Source organism: Dermacentor albipictus, chromosome 2 (assembly GCF_038994185.2).
Source record: "Dermacentor albipictus isolate Rhodes 1998 colony chromosome 2, USDA_Dalb.pri_finalv2, whole genome shotgun sequence".
Classification (NCBI taxonomy): Eukaryota; Metazoa; Arthropoda; class Arachnida; order Ixodida; family Ixodidae; genus Dermacentor; species Dermacentor albipictus.
This window is the reverse complement of record NC_091822.1, coordinates 115,537,023-115,558,412: the sequence shown is the minus strand read 5'-3', so window position 1 is coordinate 115,558,412 and position 21,390 is coordinate 115,537,023. Positions and strand designations below refer to the sequence as shown.

General features: G+C 42.7%; 1 protein-coding gene across 1 annotated transcript in view; it reads right to left on the bottom strand.

Annotated features, from left to right (window-relative positions):
• The window catches only part of LOC135917834 (shematrin-like protein 1), a 59,115-nt gene that overhangs the window by 13,344 nt on the left and 24,381 nt on the right, over window positions 1-21,390 (bottom strand). The window contains exons 3-5 of the mRNA XM_065451435.1: window positions 19,282-19,483; window positions 10,783-10,962; window positions 10,308-10,345 (exon numbers count right to left, since the gene is read on the bottom strand). Of these exons, the coding sequence (XP_065307507.1) occupies window positions 10,308-10,345; window positions 10,783-10,962; window positions 19,282-19,483 (420 nt within the window). The remainder of the gene's footprint in view (window positions 1-10,307; window positions 10,346-10,782; window positions 10,963-19,281; window positions 19,484-21,390) is intronic.

Here is a 21,390-nt window from a genome sequence, read left to right as displayed (position 1 = left end):
CCTTCGGCCTGATCTCCGGGACCATCGAGATCGGGCACCAGCGTTACTAGAACGTTATTTCAGTCCATCCTCAGCAGCATCAATGGGCGTTCCATTTCTCCTTCTCCAAGTGGCGCAGTTTTGTCACTGCTAGATTCTGTAAGGCACTTCCAGCGCCCATCTTCCTTGCAATGCGCATAAAGCTCCGTCTGAACCCTGTGTTTTTATTTATTATTTACTTACACAGTACTTACATCGCCATAAAGGCACTACGTAGGGGGAACAAAACATAACCAGTAAAACAGAAAAGCTTTGGCACAGTTATACTCAAAAACAGAAGTACTACAATAGCATTTAGAGAATGACATACAAGTAAAGTGAAAGAAACAGGTTTTTAGGATATATAACACTTACAGATGTTTTACAAGAGCGCCGACACAGCATACAATAGAATAGTTCATTATTTGACACATTTACTCTGTAATTTCATAAACTGGTCTATTGTCTAATTGATTTCATCAAAAAAAGATTAGAAAGATTGTCTCTTTTGCAGTTAGAGGCTGATTTTTTCTTGTTGATGTCACATTGAGTCGATATGTAATCTGGTCCCAGAAGATAGTTATAGTGATGGATACCTGTCTGACTGGCATATATTTAGTGCAATAGTTTCAGCCTGAGCTTCTGCCTACGTATATGAAGCCGACCCTATCCTAACGTGGCCTTCATTTCTGAAATGCTAAAGCATGGGCTGTAATTATTACAAACAAACCTTACTGCGTCATTCTGTAGCTTTTCCAGTCTATTAATCAGGTAATCTTAATAGAGACCCCATATAGCACAGGCATAATCAAGTTTTGTTCTACCATGTAAGAAGTATAAGTTTAACTCCACGTGTTGCCTGTTTTATATTTCTGCTAATAAACTGTAGCATCCTACTAGCTTTTGCTATGACACGGTCAATTTGTGTATGCCAAGTGGGTGATTCGTTGAGATTGACTCCTAGATACTTGTATTCTGACTGCATGTCGATAAGAGTTATGTTAAATCGGTGCTCAGATTTGGATATAGTTTCCTGCAAAAGGTTCCGCTACAGCACTTTTGAATATTCAAATTCGTGTACCATTTTTAGACCAGTTCGCTACCTTATCTAAATTTGTTTGCAAAGTATCTATGTCATTTTCAGCAGTAATGTCTCGGTAACCCACACAGTCATCGTAAAATAGTTTTATGGGTGATATAATTAGTTCGACAATCTCGTTTATGTAGATTATGTAGATGTGGAGCCCAGTACACTTCCTTTAGGAATGCCCAAAGAAACAGTTATTGGTGAAGCTGCGGCATTGTTTAGGGCTACAGGCGGTGTTGTTCCGTTTAGGTAGTTTCGTATTCAATTTTGAACGTTTTCGTTTACATTTAATGCAGCAAGCTTTACATCTAAGAGCTTACGGGACACAGTATCGAAAGCTTTTTGAAAATATTTAAGAGCCTTGTCTTCCTGACTATTGTTATCAATGACTTTGAATAAAAAAAATATTGAATTCTATTATTAATTTGTTTGAGGAATCCTTGCAGGGAAGGTGTAAAGAAAGCGTTTGTGTCAAGGAATGCGGATATGTTACTATATAAAATGTGTCCGAATATTTTGGAACATGTCGACGTTAGAGAAATCGGCCTATAGTTTTGCCTGAGTTTCTATCGTCTGATTTAAAAACTGGTGTCACGCTTGCAATTTTCCAATCTTGGAGGATGAAGCCTGTTTCAAAGGAAAGTTGACAGATGTTCGTTAAATACGAAACAATGATGCTATGGCACTCTGCAAGGACCACTGGCGATATACCATCAGGTCCAATTGCTTTTGTTTCATCTCCATTGCGTGATAACGAATCGACGGCACTAAAATCAAATTCCATGTCTGGTATCATATCACCCAGATTTACGTTTTCAAAAGCAAACTCTCCCCAGCAGATACCTGCGAAATCATGGATTCGAAGTGATGGTTAGACTATTCCGCCCTCTGATAGTCTGACGTCAAGGTTTTGTCATTATTAGTTAAAGATTGTATGACTATTTCTCGGTTTCGTTTTGCATATTTCTAAAGCGATTTTGGGTTTTCTTTCAAGTCCTTGTTTAATTTAACAAAGAAGATATATTATGCTGATTTAATTGTTGCTTTCAATAGATTATAGATCTCTTGCAAGCGTTTCTGATTTGTCCGACTGATGTTGGCAGAAAACTTTTTATACATAACTTTTATACATTTTATACAAAACGCTGACGACAAAGTTAATAGACAGCGTGCGTTTGACAAATAAGGGAAAGTAGGAAAGAAAAAGATGTGATTGGCATTCTTTGTAAACTTCAAGCACTGTTGCGGGACCTGATTGTCTACCCGGATCTCTAACCATTTTTCCCGCAACCTGGATCGCGTGTATTCTACGGTCGAATGAGTAGCACATCGGGCTGCTGTGCAGAAAAAACAGGGTTTGAAACAAAACGCCGGACAAAGATGGCCCAATAAATGGGTGGCGTGGCACTGCGTACCTATGGGCCGCTCTTCAACGAATCTCCTTGACACTGACATGAATCACTGGGGATGCAGCATTGAATATGTGGCATCAAGTACGTTGCGCTCTTCAATCAAACTCTTTGACGTCGCCTTAAGCATCTTGTGTGTGCAACTCTGTTTCAATGAACGTCTTTGATACCAACTTTCTTCAGTCCCAGAAATTGTGTGCTCTTGAATGAAGTGCTCTGACGCCAATTTGGGAACTTTGGTATGTGTCTCTGGGAGTATACTGCTCTACAATGACGAAAATCATCCTTTTCATTTATCCGCTTCACAGCGGAAATAAACGTGCGCCATGCGTGATTCATTGCATGTGCAAAGGGAAGTGTGAAAGAGGAGCGTGGCAGCAGACACATGTTGACCTTGGCAACATTGCGTGTCGTTAGACTGCTGCAATACTAACCACACTAACGCCTACATTCATCGTGAGAGGGGGTCCGCCAATATTCCTTGACGTTACACATTGCGCTGCGAAATCTTTTCAGCATGAGTGAAGTGGCTTCATTACTTAGCTATTTTAAAATGTGCGCAGCAGTAAAGTTAAACTATGAAACTTATACATAAACAATCTTTTTTTACGGAAAGAATAATTGCAAACTGAAGAGCCACGTTTTTCTCAAGATTTTGCGTAATCTAGAGCATTCTTTCCATCGCAATTAAGGAAGAACAGTCTTTTAAAGTTGGTAGGGCTGTCGTCGGCCGACAAGGCAATTGAGGCACTTGTGTTGATTGAAGGCCACTAGGTTGCGTGAACAAATTATACTTAGTGCTGCCCTCCGCGCAAGTGCGCGAACTGACTACGAATTATTATCTCTCAATTCACCTTTTCCCATCTACCAGCGAACGGTAGTCAATCAGACACTCTCCTGCTTAACATCCCTGCCTTGGTTTTCACCTTCCATAAAGATAGAACCTCCCTGCGAGACGTCAAACTGCACACCTCAAGACAAGTCTATATTATTGAAAAACGAATATTAGTTAATGGGGACTATTTCTACTCTCTGACTTATCAATGTGACGTTTCTATACCTCAGATCTTGTAAGAAGTAGCGATTTCATTGAACATGTGACACGCACGCCCATCTAGAGTTCTCGGATGGATACCACTAATGTTATAAACTCCCCCGGTATTGTTATAAAAGAATGCGCAACCAATGGTCTCATTGAACCTATGACTTCTTGCACAGCATCTCAATGCCGCAATTATTGCCACACAATCTCACGCATACTCACCCTGCCAAAGTTGCTACTGAAATGCCTCACGCGGGTGCCATGTGATAGTTTGCCGAATTTCTCGCTCGTGGCAGCTAGCGCTTCGCGACGCGTTCATAGACTGCACTGTTTTCGTGTTCGGACTACTTTTTTCGGGGAAATAAAAATACCTCCAAAGTGCGTAATGTCCTCATGTATTGCTATCGCTTTAAAACGTAATTCGCCTAACTCAACACTGAACCGTTAGTGATTCGTTCTAGTCTGTACCGGAAAAAAAAAGAGGTGCTTGTAGCCACGGCGTCCTTGAACGTTATTTTAATCAACATCGCCAGAATAAGACGTATAAACCCCTAAAAGCTTAGAACATATACTCTTCACAGCAAATATTTAAAAGGAAGCAATGGTAACATGGACCAGGCGCATTTCCAAAGCAACCAAGACACGTATTCCAGTGCTCAATCTTCATACGAAACTATGAGGAATAAAATTGCGTAGTTGCCTACATAGTACGTGATACGTGCCTCACGCTTGAGCGTACGTGCGCACTAGCCGTTATTCTCTAGATGGAGATCTTGCAATGAAGAAACCCATTGCTATTGAGACTACCAAGGCTAAAATTGTTGCAAAATTCAAACATAAACAGGTTGGGCAATATTGCAGCGCCATGCTAAAGAAACCTGAGCGTTGCTGAAGAAAAAAGAGCATAAAACACCAGTGGTGCGTTACGAAGCTCGCAGTATAAAAGGAGTGTGAATGTGCTTGGAAATCCATCAGTTGCTCCAGTGACCATCTGCTCTTCGATTCCAACATGGTAAGAATGTGCAATTATTGTGAGATGAAGGTAAACTTTTATATCCAGATTCTACAGGTACAAAATATTTGCTACGTAAAGCAGAAGTCTGCAATTCCATGTGGACAGGCAGTCGAGATTCACAAGTAATATTTTTCATATTTGAAGTTATGTACAATCAGCTGAAAGCATATTCGTTCTCAGAGTTTAAACGTTCTCATTTCGTGAAGAACATTATTAACGCCTACTTTTTTGGCTATATGCACCTAAGTTGAACATCTTACAGTAAACCTATATGTATTAGTTAGCGGGTTCTCTCCAACATCAATGTAGCCTCAAGTTTCCAGCAAGAATTAACTCTATGCTTTTACTTTTTACGCGTTCATCATTCCTTACAGATTCGTGCCTGCATCCTCTTGGCTCTGGCCACCTCTGCCTTTGGCGTCTACTCTGGCTATCCGTACGGCTACTCTGCAGCTGCTCCCGCAGTATATGGGTCCTACCACGCTCCCCTTGGTGCTCTATCTTCATATGGCTATGGCCTTGGCCATGGCGCTCAAGCGTATGGCTACGGATTGGGAAGCTATGGTCTGAGCTATGGACAGGGTCTCGGTGGTCTTGGCTATTCCACCCTGCTACACAAGTAATGTAAGCAAATCACTGTATTTTCGGGCCTGAGGGGCTCTTGTGACTTTTATTAGATTAGTCTTGTGACGATACCTGTGTCATTGCTACGTCGACTAATTAAGATGGGTCCAGAAAGGAAAGGAGATTATGCTAACTACAAACAGTGTAATTACATGTCATTGTTTGTCCTACAATAGAATAGATAATTATCCCTTGCGTGCGTTTCTCGAAACTTGAAAGGATCCAGCAGAAAACACAAAATAAAGAGTTCATCGGTTGCGCGATACCATAAAGAATCCAGCTGAAAACGCTAGAAAGATTTGTGTAGCCTATGAAGGCACGCACCTGCTGGGTTCCATCAAACATATCATATTTTATGTAATATATAATGTTGCGTTATTTACCGTGTAAATTCTCCACAAAAGGGATCAGATATGCGCATCATAGTTTACTACATTGAATTGACTGATATGGCGATATCCACGCATTACCACAGAAAGACGCAAAGTCAGAGTGCAAAACAACTTTGAAGAGAAAGATGACCACATGTTTTGTTCTTGCTTCCAGAGATTCATGCAAGACGGAACAGCAACTGTCATCATAGCTTTTGGCACAAGGAATATCTTGGAATAAAATGATTATAAATCACGTGTCTTTAATGGATGTATTTCTTCCACATACTTTCTGTGTAATTGTATGCAGATATGCTATTCAATCCACAGAATACCCTCTCCGCTTGCCTACACTTTGCTTACATTCGGCTAAACAGGCAGTTGTGGAAAGTAAGTCGCTCCCGCATGACTCACTGCTATTTATTTTTATCAGTGTAACACTTGCTTCGGCTTTCAATTACAATTTCAGTATAGCTGTCACGGTTACCTTAGTGGTACTCGATTTGACATGACGCTACCGCAGTGAAGCATTTCTCACTGATATTTTTCATTCGCAGTGTCATTATCTTGTTTCTGCATGCGATTATAACCAGCACACCGAAATTAGTATTGCGCACTAGAACGTGGTTTTGTTGCACCATCAATGCCGTCCCTATCACACGCCCTGTAGAAAGCAAAGTAGAGCCAAAATATTAGGTACCAGCAAAAGAGACCTCATAGGAAACAAAACTTCAAAAGCAACCTTTACAACACATCTGGGGCTCTTAAACTAATTCATCAGAGTGTCACCCTCGCACTCAAACAATGTTCGATGCCGTCATTGTGGAGATCCAGTTGTCACTGCGTAGCTCTCACAGACCCAGGTTCACAATAACCACTTTCTGCTCTTTGGTTCTTCGCGAGGTGTTCTCTGAGAGGGATCGCGTCAGCAACCTATTCTGAGCGTCGATACTTTGCATTCCGTCACGCATGCCTATTTCGTGAATCTTCAGCCTTGGCGCGTGCGGAACAACCACAATCACTTTAGAAGCGCTTTGTTGTAACAAATGCCTACAAATAGGTGTGCTTCAATGTCTTGAATGACTCCGGTGATACCTGTGAAACCACAATAGCCCTACATAGCATGCACTTTGAACTGGTACTGTCATTCCAATAAAATATTTGTTGCACGGGTTATGAGGTAGAGAAAGAAAGAGTGAGAATTAGCTCTTTTATAAATTGGAAACGCATAATCACATACATGTCTTCCCAAAAGAAACAACCTGAGTCGTTTAAGAAGCCTTTAAACAGAGGGCGAAAGAGCGAAGAAAAGAAAAAAAGCGAGAGTGGTGGACTTGGCATGTTCCGGTAAACAAACCTGAAGTTTACTCGCTATAATGCAATTAATATGAGTCCCATGGCATGTCAAGCAAAGCAAGTTCTCGACAATGAGCGAAAAGAAATTTTGAAGCGTGATGCTGCCAGAGCACAAGTAATGGTACCTTAAACTGCTTCTTAGCGTTAGTGGTATCTAAGACGTTTTCTGTATTTGACTTAACGGAAAGCTTTCATGTCTATTGGCTGAACATTGCATGACATATCAAGCCGTTTTTGCATGGAATGGACCTATTGCTTAGCTGGCTTGTAGAAGCAAAGAGAAAATTAATTACTGACAAGACACCACACACCACTATAGTGTGGCCGCTGTTTACCATCGAATTCGAACCGACCACGCCTACCAATGAGTGGAGAGAGTGATCAATAAGTGTACAGATGCTGCGCACGCCTTTCCCAATTACAGTGGTCAGGCGTGAGCTCAGCAGTTTCTCGAGAATTCCCAGATTAGACTGGTGCTATAACTACCAATCCAGCATACGGAACAGTCAGGCTAACAGTGTCAATCCAGTAGACAGAATCGTATGTCGACACCTCGGCATCTTCAGTAAGTCGGCTGGCACTTATTGCCATGGCCCCGCTGGTCCATCGGGGCACTAGTTTTCTGGGCTGTGGTAGAGTGAAGAACAAGCGGGAAGGAAATTGGTAATATAACGTTCCAGGCTCTCGTTTCTGCGCTATATTATTTTGCATCTGAATACTTTCATCGAGGTATTACATTGCAGTTGTGAGTTGCAGTTTCCCTTTATTTTTCATAAAGCATGGACAAATGGAAATCGCAGTGTCATTCATACAACTTAAATCACTTTGTATAAAAATAGCAGCTAATTGCTGTCTCAAAATACGACATTCATTTAAAAAAAAACGTTTTATTCCCAAATTACCAAGTTCTTTCTTCTGTGTGTACCACCAGTAATCAACCCATTGCGATAATCTTTATAGAAAATGTTGTGCATTGCTGAGGTAAAAGAAGCATATGGATTCCCATTTGGTAGTCACAAGGTATCCACATAGCGAAGCAGTAAAAAACACAGACTCTGTTAGTTCATAAGTATACCTGCACAATGCAAGAAGATCGAACGAGCATCGATGTGCAGGAGTTGGTTAAAAGGCAACCAAGCGTAGACGCATTACGTCAGCACGTCTAAATGAATGTGCTCGGTTGTGTCCCGTGCTAGGTACGTTTCTCAACTATGGGATCACTCTTACCCACCAAATGGCATATGCCGAAAGACGACACGGCAGTTACATATAAATTATGGCAGGCTGGTCGATAATTAAAGCGTGTTATTATAGAAAACGTGCGTGGATTGCGGGAAATGCCATATTTCGAGCAGAAGAACGGTAATGCTACTGCATCGTTCAGCTAAAGAAGGACCGCGATATTTTTCCCAGGTTCATTGGCCTACTCTAAAAATAATACGAAGAAATGAAGGAGAAAAGGCCTATATAATATTTGTGAGAATGCATAGCACGGATGCACGGCAGAGCATGCGCGCACCTGTTTCTTGGACGCCAATGAGGCAGGAATGAAAGTGGTAAGTATACAGCATTTTAATAACCACTTCATGAACGCTTCGTTTCACATAAATTGCAGCATGTGCGTTGGCTCAGGAAAACGTTTTATGTTCCCTCTATCCTGTCTGCTCAAGCCCACGTTGGCAGTAGAAGACGCGGACAGAAGCTCTCGGAGAGCGACATGAACGTTGCGTATTTATTTCCGAGCTCTTTTTGGCGGGCCTCGCCGAGGGATCTCGATCCGCGGCGGGTGCACACCAAGTGCTGCTAGGGTTCCGAACGCTACGCCAAATAGGCGCGGCTCACTTTACGTGCGTGGTCGCGCTGCTCTGGGTGTCTTTCGGAGGCTAAACGCGCCGAAGCAGCATTACCCTGGTAGCACGATCGTTGGGAGCCTTTCATACCGTATTGCGGCGTGTGACTGCAATGCCTGATGCTGCTGCGCAACCCTGGAATTGTGAGAGCTCCAGCTCGTGCACGCCGCTCACATATGGCGTGGCATTCAGACAACGCTAAGGTATACAGTCGTATAATGAACGCCTTACTGGCGGCTCTCTGTCTCACTCCCAGTTGAAACCCAACGACCACCCACTTAGGGCACACGAAACACACGCGGCTAAGCTGGTCGCCCCTAGAGGGCTAGGGTCTTCGGAGCCAGGCTATGGTTTGGGATACCTGGTGGAGCATCGCGTAACAGAGCCCAAAATGGTTAGAGGTACTGTGAATAAATAAATTATATAAGAACTGCTGATAAGCTTCTGGTTTACGAGTACCATTGAGCAGATGGCCATTAACGAATACCATGCCCTGGAATGAAACATCAAGCTATAGAGTGTCTCAATGTTTGAGCATTGAAAAGTCTTTCTCTTCCACTTCTATAAGTGCAGACTTCACAAGTGGCATTATTGTGTTCAAGCCGAAGGCCACAGAAAAAGAATCGGGGCTTTCGCAATTCATCCACTATGATGTCATTGTCGAGGGCAACGTCTATAGAGGATTAGTTCCTGATACACGTGCCGGGCTTGCTGAAGTCAGTATTTTTTCCGTGTCACCAATGATCTTAACCACCACTTTAGACGCGAACTTGTGGGCTTACAGAGGCAGGAAGTGACAGCAGTTACTGGGTCTTCAGAAGTGGCATCGTTCAAATGAAGTGCCGTCTTGCTCATTGTTTAGGTAATCATTCTTTCACTCATATGATATCGATTGCTGGTTTTCTTAACTGCTCCATTGCATTGAGCTACTTAGCCCGGTCGCTTCTTGAGTAATAATATTTTGACGGCACCTATAGTAGACAAGTTACGTGTCTACATAGAAGCAGACAGTGTAAGAAACTGTAAACACTGCAAACAATAACACCATCTTAAATGGATAGGGTGTTACTTATTCGACGGCAAGCCACAACGAGCCAAAAAAAAACAACAATTTTAACCTTCTTCAGCGAAGAAGAAGTTTGTGATATCAATAGAGATTTTAAATTTCTATGCAACTCTATAAAGGTTCTTTTGTTATTTTTACAAAATTTCTTGCTGGCTATCGTCTAAAAGCATAGTTGTGAAGAGCACGCACAGCTTCATAAATACTTGCATCATTAGTTAAACACATGAATATCGTTTACTATGTAAGTATTACTTCATTCGCTACTTGACCGAAGCGAAAGCCTACCAAAATTATGCGTGCCTTATGAGGTTTTGTAGAAAAGCCAAGGGGTACCAAATGCAAGACCATCACCCCATATTTCACATTGTTACTGCAGGTTCTTTATCTCGAGAAGCAGTGCCGCTTGCAGAGGAAAAGAAACAGGAAGTATTGGATAGCAATTTATTTCAACTCGGATATTATAACAAGCCTTCTTGCCACAGTCACTGGTTTCCCGGTGTTGAGTTTCTGAAAAAAAAAACAGAACAGATCTTTATGGAATATAATGCAAGTGCGAACCGTACGAACAAATATAAGCCTTCATAAACGTTGACCTAAGGAAATAGCACGGCCATTTCGGGCTTTCGTATTGTCAAGTTTTTGATGTAGTAGTAGATATGAACGCTTGAGATAACGTTGTTATCAATACACATAGCACACATAAAAGTAAATACAGGAGGCGTTTTCTTAATGAGGGATGCGGGTTTCAGCTGACTGCTAATTTTACCGCCACTGAGTACTTTAGAAATCAAATGATCATATCATATGTTAAGGTCTCTTAAGGCCTCTTAAGGTATTTGGAACTTTTGCAGCAAGCATTTTAGTAGTAGAAATTTTCCCACGAACGGATGAGCAGAAAATGTTATAGAAAGGGAAGAATCAAGTGTTTTGCTCACATTTCTTACGGAGGAAGGTGCTGTAGCCCAGACCTCCTAGACCGTGCCCATAGGTGAGTCCGAAACTGCCGATTCCAAAGCCATAGGCGGGAACACCATAGCCAAGACCGGAAGCATGGTGAACAGCCGACACCGAGGCTAGTGGAGCATGATGGGCAGCGTAGGCGGGAGCGGCGACAGAGTAGTCGACTGGGTAGCCAGCGTAGCCGGCAATGGCACAGGTTGCCAGAACGAGGAGGACGCAAGTACGGAGCTGGCAGTAAAAAAAACAGCAGTGCCCAGTATAACATATCTGTGAATTTTCACCAAGAATAGCCATCTGACTAGGAGAATATGCTAAATTTTCAGAATTCACATCGTATTGACAGTTTAAATTTACAGCTTTGCGAAATATTTACTTTGTTTTTCGTTCAGTGTAAAGTAGATAACCAAAGCCAAAACAAGCAGGTTACTTAGAGCTCTACAGAATGCCTTGTCAAACATCTTCAATGCTTCAGAGGCTTTCTATTTGGCAATGTCATAAGAATAGTAGAAAGATGGCGGCTACAAGCTTTTTTAGCTGGAATGAAGTTTGTAAAACTGTCCTTGGTAGAAATTCAGACCACTAAAACATGATATGCGTTAGACGTTACCATGTTGGGAGTCGATAATAGCTCTCTAGATGAGACACCAATGAGTCTACGAGAAATCTCAGGGTCCTTTTATACCTGAACCAGCCAGTAGCATACCAGCTCCCTTGTGCACAAATTACAGTGTTTTTCCCATTCCGTGCTTCTTTTCCATAATATGATGCCGCGCTTGAACTATCGACGATGTAGCCGTGATGGATGTGTCCCTGCCACGTGGGGACACATTACCGATTCCTTCTGTGCATGTTCGGTGCGCAAGAGTGATCACATGACCGATAAGCGTTGCACGAGGCACAACAGTCCATTTATTTGGATGTCAAGACGCAGCACATGTACACCTTGCTGCTTCTTAACGAACTCCTGCAGGTGGATGCTTTTTTGCTAATTTGCAGGTATATTTATCCACTTGCAGGGACTGCCCTTTTGTCACGTCGTCATGAAGAGAGCTCTCGATGGCTAGATTAGAATCTGTATGCTTCTCTTGAGCTACCCATGAACTATGTCTACCATAAAAATTATCGCAATGGGTTTATCGCTCTTAGTCTACACCCAATAAAGGGAAAGCTTTTAAGTACAAACATCTTTTTTCTTTTCCATAAAAGAATTTTGAGACAGAAGCTAGGAGCTTTTTTTTCGCAATAAAGCACGTTCTATTGAATGAATGACGCTCCAATTTCGGTTTGTCAGCTATGAGGGCGAATCAAAAGTGTTTACATCTATTTTTTATTAGACAAGTGTGTTACATACAGAAAATTACAAATATGCGCATTCCACGTATATTACATACCTTTTCCACATAGCCTCCCCCCCCCCCGCTACCTTTGAGACAATTTCCCCCTCGCAGCATTAAATTTGAGAAATATTGTCGTCGGTGAGCGCCGCACGTGGCCTCCCCGGACGCTGATTATCATGCAAGCCTTCATAGCCTTTTGCGAATACACAACACCAGCACCTCACACTTCTCAAAGCGAAACACCTTCCCCATACGTGGGCTGCATTTACCTGTGGATTTCAATGGGCAATCGTCCCTTGCTGCATAGAAAACGAGTCACACTTCGTTTCTTCTACGCTGTGGACGTGGGAAGCACAACCGCCATCTTCAACCGCTGACAGTAGCGCCACGCCGCAAACGTAGCCGCCGATAACGTCTGGACGGTCCAAGAAAGGCCCACCGTTGGGAATTGATATGTTGATTTTACATTCACAGCAGAAATTTTGGTGAAAAATAGACGCAAGCACTTTCTGATTCACCATAGTTCATGATTCCTCACAGTCAATATACACCTCGCAACTGCAGCATAATAGCTTGACAGAGGTATTCACATGCGAAGAAAATATCGCACCAACATGAGAATTCGCAAAGCCATGTTACCAATTTCGAAACCACATCATCGTCGTTGTACTGCAGTTGTGAAAAATTCTACCCAAGTAAGCCAACGTGGCCATGGCAGTAATCGTCCGCGGAAATGTTCTAGCTTTACGAATGTCGAGATATGGTTTTCTCTGTTGCGTTGGCAGCGTTACCTTGAGTGTACTGCGTGCTCGATCGGCAGGTTTTGCGTTAAGGAAATCCGAAAAATAGGACTGAGAAATCACGGCGCTCCTGTCCAATCATTCTCAGTCTAAAAAGCCGTGCACATCCTTCCACTTACCCCTCGCAAGCTTACCGCTCGCTGCTATAGGCGATGAGTTCAGTTTCGAGGATATCCGCTGTGTCCAGTTCCGCGGCGAGTGGGGCAGCCACCGTGGCTTTTCTATATCGCACTGAGTACTATCGCTGTGCTTTTCCATGCTAGCTAAAATGAATGGGAATGCTCATCGACTACGTATGTAAAATTCACCTGCAGATAGGCATTGCTGACTATCTACGATGCGACAAACACCCATGATGAAGAGAAACGCCCGCTTACGTATCAGACAATGTCCAAAGCAGAACAATTTGTTCATCAAGCCCCATTGCTTCTATGGTACCGCAAATTTGTCCGCGTGCTTAATTCTCCTTGGTAGCAATGCTGGCGGGCAATTTGGATGTAGAGAGTAAACTATGACTATACTAGGAGAGCTACAGAACATGATCAAGCGTATGGGAGCGAAAAAATGAAGCATTCGTCAGTGGCATACTCATCAATGTGTTGACTGGTTCGAAGCGAGTGGGATAGGAAATCTCCCCTGAAAAAAATATGACAAATAAAGTGCTTATTATATAATGAAACAATGCGACACAAAAGTGCACACAATACCATAAGCTGCTTTCTCATATTTCATTATTCAGGAGTATCGCAGTTTAAGAAATAAACATCAACAAGTCTTCGTTTAGTGTCGCTTTTGCATGCAGCGCGCTCTTCGGGATAAAGTGGCGAATGACACAACGGCTTTTAGCAAAATGTGCGAGCGTAGTTTCTAAGAAAAACAAAACAGATATGTGCGTAGGAAAGAATCTCATGTTGGGTAGTGCCGGCAACTTCTTGCTAAGCCAATGAATACATGTCAATGACAAGGCAGCCTAAAAGATGTATAAATGAAATATATTAGCACAGGCCTACACGTAGCCGCCAGAAATTCGGAATTAAGAAATTACACATTGCTACACATACGATTCACACTTGATATTAAGCAATTAGTCTGCTAAAAACTGAACTATTCATACCATAAAATGAAACTAAAAGCAATCCACTAGTATCGCACATTGAGTTCTAACAGGCACAGTCTCTACTACATAGTACATTTCACTTCCACTATACACAGGGTGGATCAGTGACAGCGAGAAAATTGTGCTCGTGAGTTAAAATTCCAACCAGGACCCAACCACTTGAACTACATACATTCCTGCATTCAGCAGACTACAACGATTCACTTGGAAGCAAAGAACAGGAAACGGTTCATTTGTACAGCTGGGAGCGGGAGACTACTCGGGTTATAGCAGCCGTAATGAAGTGGTGCTAGGATGTACACACAGACGGTACCGTCAATTGTGCGACAGTGAGGTCCAGACATTGATGTGAGTCTTTAACCGTAAATAATATGTGCGGCGTGTTTTGCAAGTTTTATTGTCGGGAAGAAATTCGTTTACTTAGCGATATTTTTTTTACTCATTCTGCATGACATGGGAGGAGGAGGCAGTTGACATTAAAATAAAAAGGACATTCTCAGGCGCAGCATTAACAAGATTATGCTACGTTATAAGCTAGCCAGCAGGAACACATCAACGGCACCGAAAAGAAAAGAAATGAATTGAAAAACGCGCTTTCCTGTGGAAGCATCGTGTTAAATGGAGTGCCACTAGGGTAACGAAGATAGTAACGCCATAATGGGAAAAGAAAAGCTAAAGTAAATATTATCACCACGAAAGAAAAGTAGCCATGAGTTGAGCCAGGAATGATTGTAATGCCAACGCAATCAGTTCAGACAAAGGCATTAAGATTCAGCAGAGAGGAGTGGGTGTTCTGTGCATTGCATATTTCCACATAGGCAGTGCTTATGAAGAAAAATGTAAAAAGAAAGATAGCAGCGTAGAATACAAAACTGCTTGGGTAACACTCTATTCACTTCAATCTTTCCCCAAGTTTGATGGGTATTTGGCGGTAATGTTCGTATTGATGTATTTTTACTCCACCAATTTTATTTTTTATTGCGACATCAATTATATGGATACTCCAGGAGCATTTCTGCCACCGGCGTCACCGTCGCCGTCGTCATGAGATTCCGTTCAAAGTCCTAGGGCGACAAAATTGTCGCCGCGCACCATATGCTGCATGTGCGATGAAAGCGTGCATGGATTAGCTGCCGAACGTGGCTCAATCTCGCATGCGCGGGTTATCAAGGTGGGCTGGAAGCGCGCCCTCTCCTGTCTCACGCTAGGCACGGGGATGAAGCGATGGAGGGGGTGAGGCATTCTCCTGCCGCGGCTGTTGCTTACGGCGTGGCCATGCGAGTGCCGTATCATGAAAGCGACCAGAGACGTGGTCAAAGTGAGCGCCCGCGCGGGCCTCCTCTTCAAAGCGATAGACGATGTTTTCAGAGTGCGCGTAGTGGGGGTAGGTTCGCATGCTCTGTGCATTCGACCTTTCGTTCTTGTTGAAGCGAGAGATTCGCAAAGGTCAATTTGCTCGCTGCTGCTGCCGCTATTCCTCACTACAGTGTTTTGACAGCGAGTTTCCGCGCTCATCCAGCGAGATGTGCTCATCTTTACCTGTGCGCGCCTGACACCGTGCTTTTTAATTTAGCTAAAACACGTTGGTGAGCTATAGCTAGTTTGAATCCATGATAGAGTGTGTAAGCGCCACTCAACGACGACGTAGAAAGAGACGCACAGTGATAGCGCTTTCTCTGTGTGTCTGTTTCTTTCCGCGTCCTCGTTGAATCGCGCTGACACATTACATCATTGTTAAGTTACTAAGCGAATGTCTACAAGTTTATATGGCTGATAAATCTATTATACGTATCTCGTATAGCTATGTACTAATTTGTTGTCATAAGCGGTCCTTCGCCTTTCGGGCTAAACTGTGGCTTTTGTACTACATTCATTATGGACAGAACCTTTAATTCATGCCCGCAGTGGAAATACTTCCATCGTAATTTCATATGTTTGAATAAGTTATTGTATTTTCTTTTCACGGTAACACTCATTTCCACCAAAGCTAGCTTATTTGCTCACCTTAAGGTTCCGCTATTACATTTTATTGCGTTATTGATATTCTTTCAGTGAAAATAATTGTTTACTACGTTTATACGCGTATATGTTCTGGCTCATCAGTGACAAAGCTTTCTCATCCTCTCCGCAAATGGTATGTCTGCCAGTAACAACTCCGTGCGAAATCGTTACTGAACTACAAGGTTCTACCATTGAATGTGTGAACTGAGAAGATATCTAGTGCTAATATTAATTACATTTTATTGTCAAACCGCATAAACATATATCACTCAATCATCGCGAGCACTCGCTGTAACAACGTTGGCGTGGTGAAGAGCGCTGGTACCGGGGAGGAGGAGGAGGAATAAACTTTATTTGTGCACAGCAGATTTGAGACCTAGGCCTCTACCTAAATGACGGCCTCGAGCCCTTGGGCCCTGGCGGCATCTTCAGCCTGCTGGATTGCCTTGCGTTGGTCTTCCGGTGCACAGCTGAGCAACGCGGTCTCCCACTGCTCTCTGGTTTTAATTATTTTATTCTGTATGGGTGTACGAGGACAAGCCCATACCATGTGTTGTAGGTCCGCCCTTTCTTCACAGAATCTACATCTATCCGTGTAAAGGTCCGGGTAGTAGCGGTGGTAGGCCACCGGGTTCGGATATGTATCTGTTTGTAAGAGGCGCCATGCCGTCGCTTGCCGTCTATTTAACGAGGAGTGTGCCGGGGGGAAATGGGCCGGGGAGTGAAAACTTATTCATGACGCCTCTTGCACGCACACGTCTCCGAAACAAACAATTACTCGACCTCCACTGGCAGGCACGCGGAAACAATGTGCACATTAAGCGTTGAACCATCTCGGCTCGCCTATTCGTTGCACCTGCATCAGATTACCTTCAACATAGGGTAGGTTAGCCAGGCATGCGCCCAGCAGTGCAAGTCACTCCAAGCCACGGCTGGGCTGACGGAGAAAAAGCGTGGTTACCTGGCTCGCTAGCGCGTGCTTGATCTTGTCACCACGCGCTTAACACTTTCCCGTCGCCACTCTCCTTAATATTAGACACACTAATGCACCGCCCAGAATGACGCCGCGCATCAAGCTATCTGCATTCTCGGCTGCTGCTCGGACGGTTTTCCTCAAAGCCACGGCATACGGCGCGCGTGGCGTTATAGGGCCTCATATCATGTTCAATTCATGTGGAACCTCATGGTGACAGCTACGGCGACGGTGAAAATTTTCCTGTAGTGCCCACGTGACTGTTTTTGCAAAAATACTCGCATGCAACGGGAAATTTGTAAAAAAATCGTGTGTTGCAAATAAAATAATTGTACTCGAGCTGGATTATTCAGAGGCAGGTATTGCTTGGACGAGCAATCAAAACGTGTATTCAATTAACATAAAGAAATTAACAAATTAACTTTTTAAATGTTTGCTTAGTGTCACAGATTGCGATTTACGAATTCTAGCTGTTGAGCTTGCAATGCGTATCCACTTGGAATGAACTTCCAAAATGACACCAGTTTGGTGACACACCCCGTCAAACTCGGGGTAAAAATGCACAGTTGTTCCACTTACCTTTTTAGCAGAACGCTCTTTTACGCATTAAAGCACAAATGTAGCCGGAAAACCCATGCATTTTGTCCCATGCTTTCAGAATTATACTTAACATTGGTGTTGCGCTGAGATTCACTTCAAGTGGAAAAGTTTTGTAAACGCAACGGCTATAACTCGTAAATTAGAATACGTGCCGTAAAGTAATTAATTAGAGAGGTAATTAGTGAATTGACAATTAGTTTATATGGGTTTCGATTTTTTGTACTTGTAATGTCGGCCTCTCCAAATATACCAACTCAGGCCCAAGAATTATGCCATATGCAACGGGCGACTTTTCAAAATTTCAGGATACGTAATATAGACCACCCTGTATATACAGAGAAATTATCTGCCGGTATTATGCGCCATGGTGGTGTAGTGAATATGACGTTGCGTTAGTAGAACCGAGCACGCTCCATCGATTCTCGACCACGGCGGCCTCATTTTTGGGGGTGAAATCCAAAAGGCCCGTGTAATGTGCATTCGGTGCACCTAATGGAATTCCACTAGGTTGAAATTATTCTGGTGTTCCTCATTGGGACCTGCCTCATATCCAACTCCAAAATTAATTTTTCAATCAGCCGGATCGCCCATATTCTAGGGTTTGGGGCTAGTCAGTAGCACTGGCAGATCCTCAAGCAACAGCCATTAAAGTAGAGAGTGTATTCGCATAATATGGCCAGACAAAGTGCCATAGAGAAAGTTAGGAGAAAGAAAATGCAACCAGCAATAAAATGTTCAATATGAATACATTTTATTGCAAAATGTTTCTTCGGCCACTGCTTTAGATCACAGTGGTTGCGCTTTCTTGGATGAATCTGTGGAAACGAGAATAAAACAAATGGATCAGGTCAGGTTAAGCCAGACTGAAAGTAAGGAAAGAGCTCCGACATATAACCTATGCAGTAACATAGAAACAAATATAATTCTTGGATCTGGGTGCTTCCAATTTTTTCTATTTGTGTAGCACTCTGACTGTTTTGTTTTTGTCTTGCAGAGGTAATGCACCAATGCGACACAGCATTCAACTGAACATAGTGATACTACGATGCCATAAAGAGGCCACTTGTTTCAAGATTTACTGCAGCAGAAAAAAAGACGCTACAGTGTCGTGCATTTATGTGACGCTCAACAACAGGTATTGAGAAGTAAATTAAATTCTACAACTTTACGTGACAAACCGACGATATGGTCTTGAGCCACGTCGTAGACCGGTACTTCGGCCTAATTTAGACCACCTGTGCATACTTAAAGTGGCCCAATGCGCAGCCAATTGGTGTTTTTGCAGTTCGCCCCAAACCTTGATCCCGGGACGTCGTACGTAGTCGCGCAACGTCATAGCCTGCAGTTGTGTTCTCCTATTCTAAATAAATCTTTTTATGCAGTGCATTAGGGCGGATCTTTCCAACTTTCTATAAGCCAATGAAGTCGGCTAATGTTCGTTTAATCGTATGACGAACCAAGGCACTGAAGCACTCTATTCTTAATTTCTGCTATCACTTTTCCTGCCGGAAGCCATTCGTGATTAGTACGACGTAGCAAGGCCATATGTATGGTTAAAAGGTAAAACTAACAAAAGTTGGAAGTGTTCCTCAGCGCCACAAATACAGCGATTTGCTTACATTACTAGTGTAGCAGGGTGGAATAGCCAAGCCCACCGAGACCCTGTCCGTAGCTCAGACCATAGCTACCCAGTCCGTAGCCATAGGGTTGAGCACCATGGCCATACGAGGTTAGAGCACCAAGGGAAGCGTGGTAGGACCCGTACGCAGCGGGAGCAGCTGCAGAGTAGCCGTAAGGATAGCCGGAATAGACGCCGAAGGCACAGGTGGCCAGGGCCAGGAAGATACAGGCACGAATCTGCAAGCAATGACGGATGCGAAAAACAACAAGCATAGATATAGTTTTTGCTGGAAACTTGAAGGTACAGTGATGTTAGAGACAATCGATGACATTGCATATCGGTTGGCTGTATTATGCTAATTCAAGTGCATTCTGCCATAACAGAAAATGTAAAATGTTCTTCACAAAATAGGAACATTTATGCTCCGAGAACAAATAGGCTTTGAGCTGATTGCATGTTCTGTAAATTTTGAAAGTATTACTTGTAAATGTTGACTCTTGTCCGCATTGGCAAACATATTTCTTCCATTTGTTGGAACTATATTACACTCGCAAAGGCTGGACATAAAATTTTGCAATCGTACGAGTACAAGTGCAAGTTCTTACCATGGTGGGATGTAGTAGTTGATGCACACAGTAGCAACTGACGGATCTTCGGGTACAATTACAGCCCTTATATACTACGAGCGCCGGAACACGCGAGTGGTGTGTTGCAGCGGTTGATGTGTTCTTTTTTCTGCAACGCTCAGTTTGCGTCAGTACGGCGCTTCGTGTGCAAAATTGCTTCATCTGTACTGGTTAAAATTTCGCAACAATATTGGCCTTGACGTTGGGTGATGTCGCAGCGAGAAGTCCAGTAAGAAAAAGTGGTTCTTGTGCAGATGCGTTCATCGGTAAAGCACGTAGTACTTAGCAAAAAGAGGACTATGAAATTCCTCGTGTTTTCAGATGAAGACGGAGCACTGAAATGCGTGTGTTTTGGACACATTGAAGTGCGTGGACTTGAGGACTTATCATAAGATTGTTTCCTTTTGAAACACAGCTGTTAAAAAATTATGCGTCGACTGCTAGCAGTGTACAGGCAGCATTCAACAGATGCTGGTGGAAAAGAATGCAGGCAGGCAATAACTGCCACATCTGATTTATTCGCGCACAGGAACAGAAGAACCATATGAGGTGTAGTGTTGAGTTGGGATGATAGTTTTTTTGTACTTTGCGCATTATTATTATATTATGTTATGAATACACTGGAAACAGATCGCGTCGCTGTGTAGACACTGTATCCTCCTGATGCTGATGCAGCTACTTGATGAAACGTTATGCTGTCTCAGTTAGGTCTGGAATCTTATTCTAATTGTAGGCCAAATTTTAACGTTATAAGCCATATATATGAAGAATGATCTGAGATTAACATTTATGTTATGTCGCTTCCAAGTTTGGTACAATCCCTAATTACCGAGAGCTTGCAACAATCTTATGCATTATTACACATGCCATAGCGCCCAATGCAGAAAAACAGCTTTGATTTTAAGGCTATCAACTGCAGATGACAGAATGGTCTCACAGTAACCTAAGTAACGAGGGCGTAAATCTTCCGATGTAACTCGTAGTTTAGATTTACGTTTATTTTTCCGAAATAATTGGCGTTCAATACTTTCACTTGAAAACCGAGTGGCCGTGCAGGTCTTGCTGTTTTTATGAAGATTCACATTTCAAATATTTTGTGGGCATAACAATGTAATTTGCCACACCTTCGTTGAGGTATTTAGTTGAATAAAATTAACTGTTGAGTATTAGTACCAGCAGAAGTTATTTGCCTAACACAGAAATACTGGAAAGAGTGAAGGAAGAAAAATCGCACGAGATGTAGAAAACATGTTGAAACTTGTATGCAACAAAGCGTATACGTTAAATGAAATCCTAAAAAAACTACATCTGATATGCATGATTCTCCTTTTTTTTTCATCCTACGCAACTTGTCATGTCACCCGATTATTTTGGATATGAAATACAGCATTCACAAGCTATACCAAAATAAATACAAGAAATATGGTAGACGCCCACTATGATACGTCGACATAACGATGGAACAATGTCCCATTAATATATAGAATCGTCCAGAGGCACACCTTCACCATTTAAGG